The sequence below is a fragment of the Kogia breviceps genome, chromosome 13 (assembly GCF_026419965.1).
Source record: "Kogia breviceps isolate mKogBre1 chromosome 13, mKogBre1 haplotype 1, whole genome shotgun sequence".
Taxonomy (NCBI): Eukaryota; Metazoa; Chordata; class Mammalia; order Artiodactyla; family Physeteridae; genus Kogia; species Kogia breviceps.
The window spans coordinates 41944437-41962176 of record NC_081322.1 but is presented as its reverse complement, the minus strand read 5'-3'; the positions used below and the strand labels follow the sequence as shown (position 1 = coordinate 41962176).

Here is a 17740-nt window from a genome sequence, read left to right as displayed (position 1 = left end):
TCATCTCTCCATGACCCCATTGTGCCCTACACAGATTTCAGTCAAAGCTCTTGCAGAACTTCATTGCATTTATTGGTGTACACAGCTCTGTCCTATATTAAATTGTAACCCAGAGCCTGGCACAAGGCATACATGGCCACTGAATGAATGAATGACTCCCTGGTCAAGTCTCAGTGCCTCTTTCCAAAGATGCTGTGCAGGAGACCTTCCACTTGCCTCTCCTGCTCTACACCCCAGTAGGCTGACCTATGGACCAACCACGGCCTCCCTTTCTCTAGCTTCTCCTTCGATTTGACCGTTAGGGTGGGTATGTAATAGGGCTGGATGTGATGGGATTGGCTGTGTTCTTCTATGAAACACCTTCTCCGTGCAGTTTCCCTCTCTGAGTTCCACAAATCCCTCCCCCTCCTTGCTCCTTCAGGCTCAGGGTTTGTAAGTGCTCCCTGGTGCTACCAGCCACAGGTATTGCATTACTCCTTATTGGTTCCTAAACTCTGCCTACACCTTTGTATTATAAATAGTCTCTCTATTAAATTCTCCCCACTGTATCCTGCTGGGACCTGGCCGATATTTCCTCAGTCACCCAGATGACAAAGTTGTTTGTAACCTAGATATCATAATCTGTGTCTCTTGCACTATTTCAAGTAAACACTCTCCTCTAGGCTGGTCTACAACCAAATTAGAATCAAATAGAGCAGGGGTCAGCAAACTACAGCCTTGCAGGCCCAGTCCAGCCTGCCGGCTGTTTTTGTAAATGGAGTTTTATTGGAACACAGTCCTGACCATTTGTTTACTTACTGTCTTTGGCTGCTTTTGAGCTACAACAGGCGGTGAGGAATTGCAACAGAAACTGTATGGCCTGAAAAGCCTAAAATATTTGCTGTTTGACCTCTTAGAGAAAAAGTTTACAGATCCCTGATTTAGAGGAAAACCATAATGTGGGAACTTTATCATTTTCATCAAGAGGCTCCTGGGCCAGGTGCCAGGGTACTTGTCAGGGTCCCACGACAATGATGTGGGGAGTTTTAAACCCCAGGGCTGCACAAGCTTGCATGCAGCATTGTGTTGCTGTGCTGACAGCCGCGGCAACCTGGAAAGACACCCTTTGTCGTTAGACGCAAAAGGAGTGTGACCAAGCAAAACTAAGAGGCGTTTGTACTAAAGTGTGTCTATAATTTATGATTTCATAATTAAATAATTTCCCAGAAAGAATGACTTTCCGTAGCGTTTCAGCATTTCCCCGTCAAACTTATCTTGTATGTATCTGTCTCCGCCACCAGACTGTGAGCACCTCCCAGGAGCCTCCGGGTTTTGTTCCCATGTGTGCCGACCAGTGCCTGGCACAGAGTGGCCGATGCTCAATAAGTATTGTTTGAATGGTAATCAACAGCTAATTTAGAGAAGGAAAAAAGAAATAGGGGGTGGGAGCCATTAACTGGGACGATATATTACTTAATGTTCTCAGGCTGTCTCTGACTGGAGTCTCTTGCCTACTCAACCTTCACAGAACAGGAACAGCTATACAAAAAGCCTGTTTCCCAAAAAAAGGTGCCCCTCAGGGCAGGCTGACTACATAATTTGCAGGGCTTAGCACAGAATAAGAATGTGGAGGCTCTTGTTAAAAAATTATTAAGAGTGTCAGCACTGAGCCAAACACAAGCCCTTCTAAGACTGTGCAGGTTGCATGCCCATGAAACTGTCCCTGCCTTAAGGATTCCTGAGGAAAAGACAGCCTGTGGGAAATCAGTGAGGGTTCTTTCAGTCCAGAGCACTGCAGGGGTCTCAGCCACCATAAGGCAGTGCAGACCTGACTAGCCACTAAGGCTGTGGGTTCTCGGGACATGGTGCAGTGATATGAGTCTCATAATGCCTAACCGGGAATAACGCTTTACCACTTACAAAGTGTCTGCATTTATCTCTGACCCTCATGCCAGCGTGTACCCTTCTTCCCCAAGCCCACATACTTGGCTTCACACTGACTAACCTGCTTGACCCCCGCTCTTCCTTGCTTTCCGTTTAACCCCAAGTCACCTCGGCCACCCCATTTAGGGGCAGAAAACCCATAAATGTACTAAAGTGCCTCAGGGCTAGCCTGTTGCGATGTTTCTTTGTGGGTGACAGACAGTTCTTGCCCTAATACCTGTCTTAGGCTGTTCTGGCTGCCATAACAAAATACCACAGACTGGCTGGCTTACAAACAAGAGAAATTTATTGCTCACAGTTCTGGAGGCTGGATGTTCAAGATTGGTGTGCCAGCGTGGTTGGGTTCTGGTGAGGGCCCTCTTTTGGGCTGCAGATGGCTGACTTCTCTCTGTGTCCTCACATGGTGTTAGGGCCTAGGGAGCTATGAGGGGTCTCTTTTAAAAGAGCACTAATTCCATTCATGAAGGCTCCACCCTCATGACATGAGCACCTCCCAAAAGCCCTGCCCCCTAACATCATCACACTGGGCATGAGGATTTCAACACAGGAATTTGGGGTGGGAGACAGATGTTCAGACCATTGCGGTACCTGACTGGAGAACAATGTGTGTACATGAACAGTCCCTTTATTTTGTCCCCAGAACCCTCCCTTGCCCCTTTCCTCACCTTAAAATGGGGTTTAGGGGCCCATCTTAACCACTCTGCAGGAACCCCTGTGCCCAGACCCCAGAGTCTCTCCTGACGCTAGATGTTCACCCTGCCAGCTGCTGGGGCTTCTCCTTGCCCAGGCCCCTGCCCTTCTGCGTCATACCCTCTGGGCAGTACTCTGCCCTTGGGATCACAGAGAGCCTCCGGAGGTTTCCAGGTGGTGACAACTATAGGTGGGGAACTTGAGCTCTAGCAAGGATTTTATGGTGAGTGCTTCCTTTTTGATTGGAGGGGTCTCCATTTTTTTTTTTTTTTTTGTGGTACATGGGCCTCTCACTGCTGTGGCCTCTCCCGTTGCGGAGCACAGGCTCCGGACGCGCAGGCTCAGCGGCCATGGCTCACGGGCCCAGCCGCTCCGCGGCATGTGGGATCTTCCCGGACCGGGGCACGAACCCGTGTCCCCTGCATCGGCAAGCGGACTCTCAACCACTGCGCCACCAGGGAAGCCCGGGTCTCCATTTTTGATTCTCCTAGATCACCACTACTTTCCTCCAGCCCTTCATCCACTCTACCCTTTGCTGTAAAAGGGGGCTTAGGATTCTGATCCCCCTGCTCCTGGGAGCTCCTCTTGTCCTCTGCTGAAAGCTGGAGGTTGTCTCACAGTGCTAGAAGGCCACCCTTGCCAGCCGTGGTAGTGTCAGCTCCAGGGACCGTTGGCAGGTGCATGGTCCAGACGACAGGTGCACTGAGGTCTAGAAATCTGGGTGCCGCCTCCCGCTTGCTCGGGGGGAAGGTGCCCAAGCGCCCTGAGGATTCAGGCATTATGGGACCATGACAACAAAACTGGCCCCTCGGAGGCATCTATTTCTGAAGCTCTAAGCCTTGGAAACCGTAGTAGGCGGGAGAGGTTTTCTCCACTACGGGGAGTGGCTCCGGGTAATACAAAGCCGCAGCTGAGAGAGCCTGATGGGGTCGAGTGGAGTTTGCCTTTGATCAGAAGCTCGAGACAGACATCCCCTCTAGCTTTTGCAGTCTCCTGCTTAATCTGGTAGCTGGGCTTTCTCAGGCCTCATTTGTCTCCCTGTGATTGATGTGGCCTTAACTATAGCAGCTCCGAACGAACTCCGTGCCGCAAAAAGTACAGCCGTGTTTGTTTAGCAGGCGGCTAGTAGTCTTGCCTCCCTGATGCTCTGCATCCTTCCCGCCCCCATCCCAAGCTCCTGATACCCTACACACTGACCTATGTTTTCTCCTTACAGGGTCCCCGGTGGCATATAGACCTCCAGCCTTGGGCAGGCCCTGCTCGGTCCCTGGATGAAGAAGCCTTGAGGTTCCTGAGATACATCAGCACCATTCAGGTTGTGTTTCAGGCACAAGTGGGTATGGAGACTCTGTAAAAGATGCTAATTGCCCCCTTAAAAAATATTTATTTATTTTTGGCTGCATCGGGTCTTAGTTGCAGTGCACAGGCTTCTCTCTAGTTGTGGTGCATGGGCTCTGTAGTTGTGGTGCACGGGCTAACCATTGGACCACGAGGGAAGTCCCACTAATTACCCCCTTTTAAAGAAGGCTGGGGAGTTTCTCAGTGCCTCCTGATAGAGTTTCTGATGCCTTGCTGCTTAAATATATTCGCTCACTTAGAGGCATATAATAGATGCCTTCCATCTGCTTCGGCATCTTATCCCTTCCAGGAGGATCGTCACCCTGAGACGTTTTAATGATTCATCCCGATGTGTTTTAAAGATCCACTTTAGAAAATTGTTTTGGAAAACCATGTGAAGTGACAGATTCGTGCCCATGAGTAGGCAGTCCAGTGTGTCACAAACCAAAACCATCATCTGGAGGTTCAAATTCCATTTTGTATTTGGAGAAGTCTGCCTTTTCACTTTTCTGCCACAGAAGCTTGGCAGACAGGGATGCGTTAGGCCACGAGAGTAAAGGAGGCTTTGCAGGCAGTAGGAAGAGAAGCTACTGAATCCGAAGACTCTGTTCTTAGGGCACTTTAAACCATTATTGAGCACTGGCCTTCATTAGTGACTTAACACATTGTGGCAGCTCCTGCCTGGGCGACCCGAGCAGGCAGAGACCCTCCATTAAGGAGAGTCTATGGCTCTTGACACATTAATTAGGAGGTTCCATTCTCAAGTAGCCTGATCCTGAGGAAAGAGAGACGGAAAAGAAAATCAAGGCCTGAGGGAAACTTCCCCCTGAACTGAGAGGTGCTAGTAAATTAGAAACTCAGACTGCCTGTGAAGCTGTAGCTGGGGAGGCTGCCCTGTGGAGCTGGTATGGCACCAGGGGTCCCTGGGTCTTCTCATCTCCCTTTGGCCCACTCGCTCTTGGCATATCCCACCTCCCCTCCCAGACCTCACTGGCGGCCAAGCCCGTTTTTCATCCAGGGGAGAGCATATATTTCTGGAATTTTAGAAGGCTAGTTTAGGGGTAAAAGAAAGTTCCATTTCTCATATGATGTGGTCAGACAACCAGGAATTTTAATATTTGTCACCTAGACATGGAAGTAGAAGCTTGTTGAATTCATCATGAGTAATGGGATGATAAATTGGTCCCTGTGCTTTACATAATTTCATCCTATTTTGCTGCTGCAAATTAATTTGGTGGACTTACACAAGACAATTAAAATACTGACATTTTAATTTTATAGTTTGGTTTTACACGAAGAATAAGAAGCTGGATCTCTTAACTATGACTTTAAGAAGCCCTAGAGAAAAATGAGAGGTGTTAAATTTATGAGTTGAATTTGAGAATTGTGAGCTTCACCCCTCAATATAAATTGACCACACGAAAGCCTCTAAATTCTATTTTATATGTATTTCAGGTTAACGTTCTGTAACTTATAAAAGGCATGTTAACTTAGAAGAAGCTCTTGAGGCATGAAAGTGTTGTTTCAAGCCTCTTTTGGAGATTTCCCATGAGTTATGGGCTGAGAGGGAAAAAATTCTTTAAAAAAAAACATGCTGTGATGTAGTTTAATGTTGTGACCCTGGGCAATTTATTTTGCTTGTTTGGCTCTGGCTCTTCTGATCTTGGAAACGAAGAGATTGTATCAAATTATTTCTAAGGTCGCTCCCAGCTCCGTGAGCCTGTACTTCGTTAAGACTAGTGTAGAATTGTTATTAACCAAGTATTTCTGAGCATCTACTATGTGCCAGGAACATAGGCCTTGGGAATACAGTCTCTGCCCTCAAGTGGCTAACAAACTAGTTGGGAAGGTAGATAAATGGACATATAATTATTATTCAGCTTGATGAGTATAATAATAGAGATTTGGTTGTTAAAGCTCGCTAGAAGATTTTTCATCCTCTAGAAAGAGCAAGATAAAGTTCCAGACCTCACAATTGTTTTGTAATCAGAGGTCATTTTACCCAGTTAAAGTCCTGTGCTTTTGTGTGCTTCCGAGTCACTAGACCAGCAGGTGGGAGCTTGTCAGAGATGACACTAACTGGTTTAATCAGAATCCTACTGACCAGTGTTCCCTCCCCCTCTCTACGTAATGCAGAGTTTTTGGCTGCTTTGGGCGCTTATGCCTCATTTAGAACTCATCTTGACAATGAAAGCCTACAAAGCTGTCAGAATATTAGAGTCACTATTACCTAAAATTTTCATAGTTAGCAGTAGTGAGTCATAATGGGCAAGGGGAAAAAAAAAGCACAAAAAAAACCCCTCTGTAGGTACTTAAGCAAATTCCACCTCCATCCTCTTACACTGCATATATATATATCCCTCAAATCCATGTTCAAGCTTGTACAGGAAGGCCTAGCATTTGATATGTTTATCAGGTGATTTATTCATTCCTCAATTCAGCAGGCATTTGTTGAGTACCTGCTCTGTGGATGATGCTGTGCTAGGCACTGGCTGGAATGTCAAACCTGAATTAAATACGTCCCCACAGTGGTGAACAGCTAGGATGCAAGAGAGCTGTGTGTTCTCTAACAGGGTGGACAGATGGGGTGGGTAAACTTCCCCAGGCCAAAGGAGCTTAGGAACAGAAGCACAGAGCAAGGTATTTGGGTAGAGTGGGCATAACATCAAGCTCAGTTTTACTAGGTATTGTTTTCTAATTTGAAAGACCATGGTTACATCTCTGAGTTCTGGGGTAGATGATACACTGCTGCTAACAAGAAACAGTTAAATCATAAACCCAGTGCTCTGTTCTAAAGGAAGGCTCCAGATCCAGCTTTTTATGGCAACCCCCGAACCATATGCCTTCAGGAAGCATGGCTTGCAGTACAAAATTAATCTAAGCAACAGTTGCTGTTTTAAAAAGGAAAAATACGTTTTAAAGTCAATCTATCTATCTGTCTGTCTATCTAATCATCTACCCATCTAACTGATTCTAAGAATGACATAAGAACCTATGGATCTAGAGATTCAGATTTTACAAATTTTTAACAGTAGTTTCTATTATATTTACTGCTACATGCACACACACACACACACACACACACAAATTGGTATAAAAGCAACAAAAATACAACTCTTTCCTTGATAGTTTACCTTTCAAAATAATGTATTTCATTAACATACAGTTTGATTGTTGAAGTGATTCTTGCCAAGTCCCCAGAATTTAAGGGCTCCCTTTGCCAGATTCTACTTATGGGTTGGCAGAAATACTGTTCAGGCTTTTGGGATACAAAATGAAATGAAAATAAATTAGATCCCTTCAAGTTAAATAACTAAAAAGCATTTCAGAAAATATTTTTTTCCTGGAGTCTATTTTCCTTTGTCCAGGCTTAATTCTGTTTATATGGCTAAAATTACAAGGGGAATTAGACAGAGGGAGAAAAAACCCCATAATTACCTGAGTTAGAGCTTAGCTAGGAGTTACTGCCCTTGCTGATTTTGCTCGCAAGAGAGTTCATTGAAGCCCTGGCCATAAATCTTAACAAGACAGTTTGAAAAATCAATATTTAATTAATTTTTAGGAGCTGAATTTTACTGAGTCTTTACTCCTAGTTGTTTTCAAAAGCTAAGGTCTATAAATGAGATGGTTAATAAATGGTTAAAATGGAAAAACTTCTGTGTTCTATTTTTGAGCTAGGAGAGGAAAGGGGAACATTAGCAGAGATTGAATGGAAAAGAATGTTTTTCCAATAGGGATATCTGTGCAAGATGAAGTCTGTGGAAGAAGAAGAAATGCTTAAAGTGTTAACTTTAATAGAATAAAACCCCACTCCTCAAGGTTCAATGGAAGAGCAGCTGAACCTCAAAGCCCTGAATCTTGACCATTAATACTTAGCGGACTCTTGGGGGCCTCTGGCTAATTGTAGGGGCCGCCTCTCTGGCCCTTTGTTAGGGGTGAGGTTGGAGAGGCTGCTGTTTTCAGTTGAAAGCTCTGGCCCAAGTGTAGCCTCTTCCCTTAATTTGCTAAGGCACAGGTGAGGCCAGGCTGGAACATTTCAGTGGGACTTTACAAAAGGCTGCCAGGAAACTCACAGGACCACCTGCGTAACAATCACCTGGGGGAGCTTGTTAAAATGCATGTTCGCCTGCCTCGGCCTCAAAGAGTCTGATTTTATAGAATGGAGTGGGACTCAAGAATCTGCATTTTTAAGTACTCCCGCATCCATCAGAATGTAGGTGGGCCACACCTTGAGAAACTGCAGTGGGAGAGGCTAAGGGTTAGGTTTAAATGGTGTTGGGAGGGTACTATGAACAAGTACCTGAGAATGTCTGTCTCCTGATCTGTCTTTTGGAGGCTTTTAGGAAGAGTACATACAAAGAAACAATAGCAAATCATCATACCATTTTAATAAATAAATAAATCATCATCCACTTTAATAAAAATACCCCCAGGAAGCTGCCCTAGAATAAAAGGTTCAGTCTTAGGAGATCCAGGCACGTCTTTGGGGCCCACCAAACTGCCTGGGCTTAACTAACTGCCTGCAGGAGCCAGGGCATGGAACCAAGTTCCAGTGAAGGTTGAAGGCATCATAATCTACCTACTAGTGAAAACCAGCCAGGTGAACACTGAGCTTTGACTAATTAGATAAGCAGCTTCTCCTTTGGGTGGGTGAGTGGAGGCAAGAAGTGGGCAGACAGAGGCATAATTTCAATTTATTTGTGGGAGAATCGTAGGAAATGAATTATACAAATTAACATGTTGATGGATCCAGTTAATAAGTGTGTTCTGTACTAGTTGCTTGAGAGAAGATTCAATTCCGTTTTCTATTATCACCTTTTTCTTTAAACTGTGGTTGTGGATAGAGAAGTTTTGAGAGCAAGATACTGGGTTGAGGATATTGACAAAAATTAATCAACAGTGAATCTGAGAAAGAAGTGGAAAATTTTATTCAGGCCAAACTGAGGATTATAACCTGGGAGATGGTCTCTCAGCTCTGAGGACTGTTCTGAGGAGGTTAGGGGGGAGGTTAGTAGATATATGATTTTGACAAAGGGGTCCGTGCAATCAAGCACACATCTTGGTAGAAAGTAACTATTAATAGCAAGGAACAAGTATCTTAGTTAATAGTTATAGTGCTTTTCTAAGTATGGGCAGATGCAAGAAACAGGATTCATACATTTTCCCCTGAAAATATCTATCTGAAGACCTATTCTGCCAGTTTTTCCAGAGCACAGAATGTCTCATCCTGATTTTTGCCCTGAATTCCTTTCAGGGTGTATTGTAGATCAGTGACTGCAGTGGCTAATGAGATTCTTGTAGAACTAGGTGGTGGGCAACATTCTTTATTCTACAATCCCCTCCCTTTTGGTGTTAATTTTGACCAAGGTTTGGGAGGCATTTCATGATCAATTTGTCTCACGGCAGTAGGAATGCTCATTCCCAGGTCAGTCAGGGATTTCATTGATAGGCTACTTAATGTGCTATTACTGGACTTGGCCCTGTTAAGTATAGTCAAAAGCCTCTGGACCATCTGCATTTCTAGTCTGTTATGGTCTAGGAAATGCCTGCCTGTTGTTGCTTCTCATATCCAGAGTTACACTATTACAATCTTTGATCTTACAGGACTATATATTTGGTCAGTTGTTTCAAGTCATCTAATCATCATTAATTTTATTGAAGTCTCCATCACACACATATGGTAGCACTACAAGAAACAATTATCTTGCAAAATAGGCAGACTACAAGTAATACAGCTAGTAACATTAATAAGGTCCTAAGTAAGTATTTAAGCTAAGAATTTCCATTAATTGAGGCCCAGTATCTCCCCCAGGTCATCTGACCCAGTTTGTTCTGCACCAGTCTCTATCTTTAAGGGGGAAGATGTATTGGCATTGTACATAAAGTTCACCAAAGATGTCTGCACATAGAAGGCGAGTGGTGGGTTATAAAATTTCATGTTTAAATTTTTCTTGCCTTAAAATGTGAGTTTTTATTTCATCAAAAGAAAAGAACAGATAAATATTTAGGATCTCACTTTTTAAGCTTTCCTATAAAATGTCCAGATTCTAGCAGAAGGCTGTCTCTCAGTTACTGATAGATAGTGCTAGGATGATTTTGCCAGGCCAGCCCTAGATTACAGCAAGAATAAGGGAGATGCTGGCTCCATGTAATATGCTCTTTTCAGATTAACATTTTGGAAAATCAGTTAAATAAAAGGATTGGGTAAGTCTAGAGTACCTTCTTAGGAAGAAAATTGTTCTGTTATGTTTTCCAATGCATTAAAGCAATGAACCTCAAAACATCCTTTGCATCTGGAGTGGTCTGTTGTCTGTGATGTGACAGCAAGAGCTGCTGCATGATTCATGGAGCATCATGATGACTGTGAGAGTTTTGAGGTTTTAGGCGGAAATACTGTTGCTCAGTAAGATACATACCTTGGCCACAGAACTTGTTTTCTTTGGTTCCAACAGCCTCAGTTGTGCACACTGTGCCAGCCTCAAACACAAGTCAGAATTCCTCACTAAGTATGTTTACTTAATGTGCATATGAAATTAGAAGACTGGCTTCCTTCCACTTGACTTAGATAGATGTTCCTTTTGGTTTTCTTATCTAATTTTGATGGATGAGTTAAGAGAGGTGCTTTGGCTAGCTCTGGAAAACCTCCTTCCTGGCTGGGGCTCTTGCCCTTTCCCCCCAGGAGGAATTTCAATGGACCAGTGTATCACAGAGAATACTGTCTCGTTAGTAGAGACTATGCATTAGTCTCACGTAACCCCAAGCTGTTTACCTTGGTTAACACATGCTTGGTGGGACCATGGTGGCCTGACCTTATCTGCCTGAGATAAAGAGTAGATAATCTTGTATCCTTCGAAGATCTATGCTCTTGGTCATATCTCACAACTTCTAATAGGAATGCTGTGGGTAACAGACCTCTGTGGTTTGGGAGCACTGTTCTCCATGCCTGGAATGCCCTTCTTGGTCTCAGCCTCTTAGTCAACTGATGTTCTTCCTCCAAGACTAACACACCTCTGCAGAGCTTTCCTGACTTTTCCTCCCTGCCTTCCTTGCTCCTGATTTGTTCTCCCCTGTACACTCTGTGCACAAGGCTATAGCAGTTCTTAACTTCCCTTCAAACCTGCCTCTAGTCTCCAGAGGTTACTTATAATCTAGTATTTGGAATTCCTCCAGACATTTTACAGCAGTCTTGTGATTCCCTGGGGAGGGGAGTAGTTAGCAGTGGAGAAGGACATAACTCTCCCGTTACTGTTTTCAGGGACTGGGAAAGCCAGTTAAGTCTCTACCTACCATCTATCACCCGGTGCTTTAAATTATTCACATTGATTTCCAATCCTTACAGATTGCGTGTGATCACGTGAGCACAGACAGCCTGGCTACTGACTCCAGTCCTTCACAAAAGCCCTGGTCTGTCTGTCTTGATGACAGGTTTGGCTTAGCTCATCAAATTCGCAACAAGCAGTGCCGCCTCTATTCTTTAGGGTAAGTACATTTTACAGCAGAAAACAAAAAACGCTCCTGCAGGCAGCCCAGGCTTTTTCAGCAACACAAATTATGAATGGTTGCAGGGTATAACGGTTGCTATGCTTCTTCTCCTGCCATCATTTCAGACTCATCTGTCTGTTACGTAACTGTGGGCACTTGCAGGGCACCAGTGGCCAGGGCCGCTTTCTCTCCCACTCCGTTGGTAGTAAGTTGACAACTTCCGTTTTCAGCATGATGATGATCCTCTTGGTGAAGCCAGTGATTCTCAGCTAGAGTTAGAGCATTCTTATTAGAAACAGAAAAATATTAAGAATGCACCTAGAAAAAAAAAAAGAACAGTGAGTATATTAGAAATTTTATACTCAGTTATGATGAGTGACCCAAGACAAATGGCCACTGTTGGATTTTTATGTTTTATGTTTATTTTATGTTTAATGCCAATGGCAAATCTGTGTGTACTTTTACACTGTAAAAAGAAAGAAGAGGGAACTCCTATGAAAATAATGAGATCTTGTCAAAACTGTGGGAAATATTGATATTCAGTTATTCAGGCTGAAAATGACCTAAATGTATGCATAGATATAGAGAGCTTTTTGTAAAAGGGTGAATATAAAATAATGAGATTATATTAAAAAATATACGAAACGCACCAGTATTCATACAAACAGTCCTGAGAATTTGCAAATTATATATGTCTCAAGAAAAAGGCAGGAGAGGGTTATTTTTGTTTGGCATACTCTGTTGCATCGACTCTAGCAGCTGTGTGGTTAGGTTCTCAGGCAAGATCCCTGGAGTCCTTTACAAAACACTGGGGACCCTCACAAGTTCCCCTGCTTGTTCCTCACTGATAGGTTTCATCTCTATGATTTACGTTCAGGGTCATGAGTGACAACTGCCACACAGAATCCTAGATAATAAGGGTTCAGAGCTGACCTTTGGGTGCTGTGGAGACCCACCAAAAGGTGCTGACACATAGAGGATCACGACCAATGTCAAACTTCACCAAACAAGAATTCTTAGAGTCATTGTGGATTAAAACAAAAGCAAAAACAACAAGTTTGAAATAAGTTTCAGGGTAATGGAGACATTCTTCTATGGGTTAAATGAAGAGCCATGGTATATATCAGTGGAGCGTGGTACACAGTAGGCACTAAATATATATTTGCTACATAAAGATTGCTTGATGTAAGAAGACTAAAGAGGGAAGCTGGTTCTGCCATGGTTTAAACTAGGAGCCTGAAGATTAGGAAATGAGTTGCTTAGCCAGTTGATTAGAACAGAGCTCTGTTTTTCTGGGAGCCCACCAGCTATGATGCAAGATTGGATAAAGAATGGGAACTTGTGACAGTCGAAAGTTTATTTTATATCATATTAACAATGTATGAAAGTAGGTCATAAAAATAATTGCATAGTACTACATGCAAATTAAAGATCTCAGGTTGGTCCTCTTTTCTTGCTCCAAACTGCCTTTATGTTTTAGTTAATATTTTACACCCCGGAATAATTTCATTTAAATCATACAACTGTGTAAAACAAAACTGCAAAAGCTGTTTTGGGGGAAATTTTTCACGTTCCTTTTTGCTTTCCTTATACTTCAGAGCCATTAGATGAAGTGGTTCTGCTGTGAGATTTCAGATTATTACATGTAAAAAGGTAGTTTCTTATTTTCATTTAAATGTTCACTATTCAAAATCAACTTTGTAAAGAGCAGATAGGAGCAGTTGAATTCCACTGGGAAAAGAAATGAATAGATTTTAAGTGCCAACATTTGATTTTAAACCTGACAATGCTTAATTGAAAACTGGAAACTAAAGAAAATATTTCTTATGTCCTAAAAAAAGGATGCTTTGGATTGTGGATGTTTATGTTGATTGTCCTGTTACTCAGGATTGAGAATCTTCTCAGGTGAATTGCTTGCTTCAGGGGCAGGTAAATAGCCAACTGACAACACCTCAATTGATGCTGAGGGAAGAAGTGGTGGTCCTGAGGTGCAAGCATTTAGATGTGTTGGGATAGCTGTGAGATAGGTGGGGAGGGCAGGTGGCAGGTGGGTCACGGGGCACCCACATCCAGTCAGTATGTGCTCCAAACCTCAGGGCTGTGGCAGCCATTCCTATCCTGAGCATAATGAGTGAAGCTGCAATGGGGGTTGAGGAGGGGTGGTGGCTTTCTGGGGGTGAGAGGAAGAAGGGATCTGAAGACATACTGATCAGAAAGCAGAGGCTGAATGCCCTCCTTCTGATCCATGTCCTACCTTTCTTCGACTCCCAAGAACTAAAGCAGCCATCACCTCGACCTTCTCTCTGATGTCTGAAATTTCTTTACTAAGAATCAAAGCTTTTTATTCTGCAGTTAATGTAAAAGACATTTTTCTAGGAGAGTATACTCCGAGTAAAGTTCAGTTGAAAATTTAAAGAAGATCCTTTTTAATTTTGAAAAGGGATAGAGTAGACCAATTAAGATAGGGGAAGGCACTGAAAAGGAAGGTTATGTTACGGAGAAAGAGAAAGAGAAGAGATGTGAGGACAGGCTGTGGGTTCACATGATAATATTGTCTACTGCACGACTTTAGATGGGGCCTGCCCTGAAAGTCTTCATGTGTGTGTGAGGTGGAGGGGTGATGGTGGGGAGATAGGGTGGGGATGAGGGTGGTAGCTAAAGTGCATTGGGGAAAATCACCTTTTTATCCTTCATGTCAAAGATTATATTTCAGGGGTAGGAGTTTTCTCTTCTCAAGAGAAAACTTGAGAAGGGATAATACATAGGTAAATCTTTTTCATCTCTCCTTTAGTTCTCTGACATGTTAATACCATTTGGTTTGAAGACAGATTCTCAATGTGAGACAGAAGAAAATTTGATACATGATACATGGTTAGGCAACAGGAGCCAATATCTTAGGCAGAAAATCTGGGACTTCTGGTTGCCCTGAGCATTTCAAGAGGAATGAATAAGCTCCAGAGCCAAAATTTTTACCTTTTAATAGTTTAATTAGCACAGCAGGAGCTCATATTGTATATGAATGAGGAATCAGAAAATCATGGACCCAAGGACCCTTTTTAAACAATTTTTTTCCTAATCACTCTCCCCATGAAATTTTAATACTATAGATACACCGTATATCTGTTTATGTAACATATGTATTATCTATGCTTTAGACATAAAAACAAGATTTCTTTTGGCCCTCAAGAATCAATTTTTGCCCCCTTAGGTGTGATATCATCCCTGTTAAGAATATATTTTAGATGAAGCCTTGTCATTTTATGCAATGTTATTTAATAAAATTAATAATTATAAAATATTTTAATCCACTATTCAATGTCATTTATGCTTTGGAAAACCTATTTCTCCTGCTCTTGTAGTTGGCAGTTTACAGATCTAGATAATTATTTGGCCAGATTCTCTGGTTCCTGCTAGGATGAGGAATGGACGACTGAAACTCCTCCTGGGAAAAACACTAATCTTACTTCTTCCAACCTTTCTGTCTTCAGTGATGAGAGTTAAAGACTTTCCCTGTATCTGCTCTGATTTTATTTTTTTAAACAGCTTTAAATTGAGATATAATTCACATAACACACAATTCATCCATTTAAAGGGTACAATTCAATGGTTTCTAGTCACCACAGTCAATTTTAGAACACTATCATCACCGCAAGAAAGAAGGCCTGTACCCAGTAGCACTGACTCTCAATTCCCTCCAGCCCTGTTTCAGCTCTTTGTCTCCCAGTCCTGGCAACCACTAATCTACTTTCTGTCTCTATAGATTCACCTATTCTGGACATTTCAGATAAATGAAAGCATATAATATGTGGGGTTTTTTTTGTGTGTGTGTGGTATGTGGTCCTCTCACTGTTGTGGCCCTCCCATTGCGGAGCACAGGCTCTGGATGCGCAGGCTCAGCGGCCATGGCTCACGGACCCAGCCGCTCTGCGGCATGTGGGGTCTTCCCAGACTGGGGCACGAACCCATGTCCCCTGCATCGGCAGGTGGACTCTCAACCACTGCGCCACCAGGGAAGCCCAATATGTGGTGTTTTGACTAGCTTTTTCACTTAGCATAATGCTTTCAAGGTTCATCCATGTTGTAATATGTATCAGTACTTCATTTCTTTTTACTGCCAAATAATATTCCATTGTATGGATATACCACATTTTATTTATTCATCCATCAGCTGATAGACATTTGGGTTGTTTCCAGTTTTTTGGCTACTATGAATAATATTACTATGAACAGTCATGTATGAGTTTTTGTGTGGGCATATGTTTTCATTTCTCTTGGTTCTATACCATTTTATGTTCCCACCAGCAATGTGTGAGGGTTTCAATTTCTCCACATTGTCAACACTTACTATTATTGGTCTTTTTGATTATAGCCATCCTGGTAGATGTGAAATGGTATCTTGTTATAGTTTTATTTTGTTTCTCCCTACTGGCTAACGATCTTGAGCATTTCTTCATGTGTTTATACTCTGAGCTTTTGCTTCTTAGGGAACATAAAGGATAGTCACCTTAATACTCTTAGAAATATTTTAAAAGAATAACCAAGGACTTGAAACAGTGCCACATCCATCCCTTTTACTCTTCAGTAACACTGAAGGGGATGCAATTGCCAGCACTGTAGCTAGTTCAAGGGACACTTCTATACAACATGGGAAAGGCATTTCCTCTGTCAAGAACCTTTACTTAACTGCTGCATAATCATTATAGTGATTAGGCGTGGTGCCCCCTAGAGTTGTTTAGTGCACATCCCGCACACCCACACTTAGGGATCCTAGTTGTTGCTCTCTGAGACATCAGGAGAGGAGGGCAAAAATGGTTACTCTGTTATTCTACTACCTTTGGCTGTTTAGTCCTGTAATCTGCCCCCTTCCTGTTTCTTCAACAAATCCCTCAGATTTGATGGCCTTTCTGTACTGAAGAGTTTTTGTGATCTCAAACCTCTCCATTAACATATACAGCATAATATTTATAAGCATGAGTTATGTAATTTATTTCTCTGCCATATAGAAGGATAGGTTACAGTCTTCATGAAGGCTTATACCTTTGAATATATGTATTAACAGCTTAACTATTTCAAAAATGGGTTATAGTAGAAATTTCTAATTGTCCCCTAATATTCATTCTTCCATTCTTCTTTGGTAATGGAACTCCTGAGTTTAGCAGGGCATGTGGCCACCTTGCCAAAGATTTCATATTCTAGCCTTCCTTGCAGCTACAAGTGGCCATATGACTAGCTTTGAGCAATGTGATATGAGTGCAAGTGATGTGTGCAATTTCTAGGCCATGCGCCTAGGAGGAAAGGATGTGACCTTCACCTCCCCTTTTACTTTTCTTGATGGTTGGAATGCAGTTGTGATGGCAGGAACTGGAACAACTGTCTTAGACCTTGAGGTAAAACCATATGATCATGATCTATATCTATATATGTATATATATAGATACAGATAGATAATTTCTATAAAGTAAAATTTTCTACAGCGAATTCTCTTTCCAGTTAAATAAGAGCAGAAAATAGTTTCCTTATAGACTAAATACATTTTTGCTATAAAAAATAATTTTCTTTTACTTAGTTTATTGTAGTTATTTGTTCAGAAATCTTTCTTTACTACTTCTGAGTTTCTTCAGATCAAGGTTCATGTTTAATTTATCTGTCTCTGGTGTCTAGGGTACTGCCTTGAACATATAAAGTGCTCTGTAAATTTTATTAATAAAAATGAGTAAGTCAGTGAAATCTAGCCCATTCCATGCTGTGTTGGATATTGTACTGTATATTCTGGGAATTCCAGACCCTACCTAATAGTTTTCTGTTACTTAGTGCAGCATTTTCTGGGTTTGTCTGTCATCATTCATCTATCTCCTCAGCACTAGGGATACAGAAATAAGCAAGACTGACACAGCCGTTTACTTTATGGAGCTTTACTATCTAGTAGCTGACAATTTCCTAGATCCCTAAGTTCACAAATATTCCTTCCATGATTCTGTGTCCTGCCCTTACTTGCAGTGAGGTAGAGTGTAAAGAGCACATGCTTTGGAACTACCTGGATTGGATTTGAGTCCTAATTTTACCCCTTTGGGCCACTTTTTGCAACACTTATGTATATTAAGTTTGTTCTTCCTCTTGCTTTTTACACCTACCACAAACTTGACTAATTTAAACTAAGTGTGAAGAAGTAGCAATACCATTTTGAATAAATGAAAGTAAGAATTACAGACCTTGATTAAATAAATGTAGTTTATTACTTTCCAATACAGTACATAGTATATATTTAGACCAAATGGATTTTTTTTTTTTTTTTTTTGTGGCACACGGG

General features: G+C 42.2%; 1 protein-coding gene across 3 annotated transcripts in view; it reads left to right on the top strand.

Moving 5' to 3' along the window:
• Nucleotides 1-17740, top strand: part of METTL24 (methyltransferase like 24) — a 107046-nt gene that overhangs the window by 29678 nt on the left and 59628 nt on the right. The window contains exons 1-3 of one of the 3 annotated variants that reach the window (XM_067011652.1): nucleotides 3487-3618; nucleotides 3830-3928; nucleotides 11291-11430. Coding sequence is in view for 1 of the 3 variants with exons in the window: in XM_059083634.2 (XP_058939617.1) it covers nucleotides 3830-3928; nucleotides 11291-11430 (239 nt within the window). In the remaining 2 variants the exon portion in view is untranslated. Of the gene's footprint in view, nucleotides 1-3486; nucleotides 3619-3829; nucleotides 3951-11290; nucleotides 11431-17740 lie in introns of those variants that run through there. The other 2 variants (XM_059083634.2, XM_067011653.1) reach the window with 2 other exon arrangements.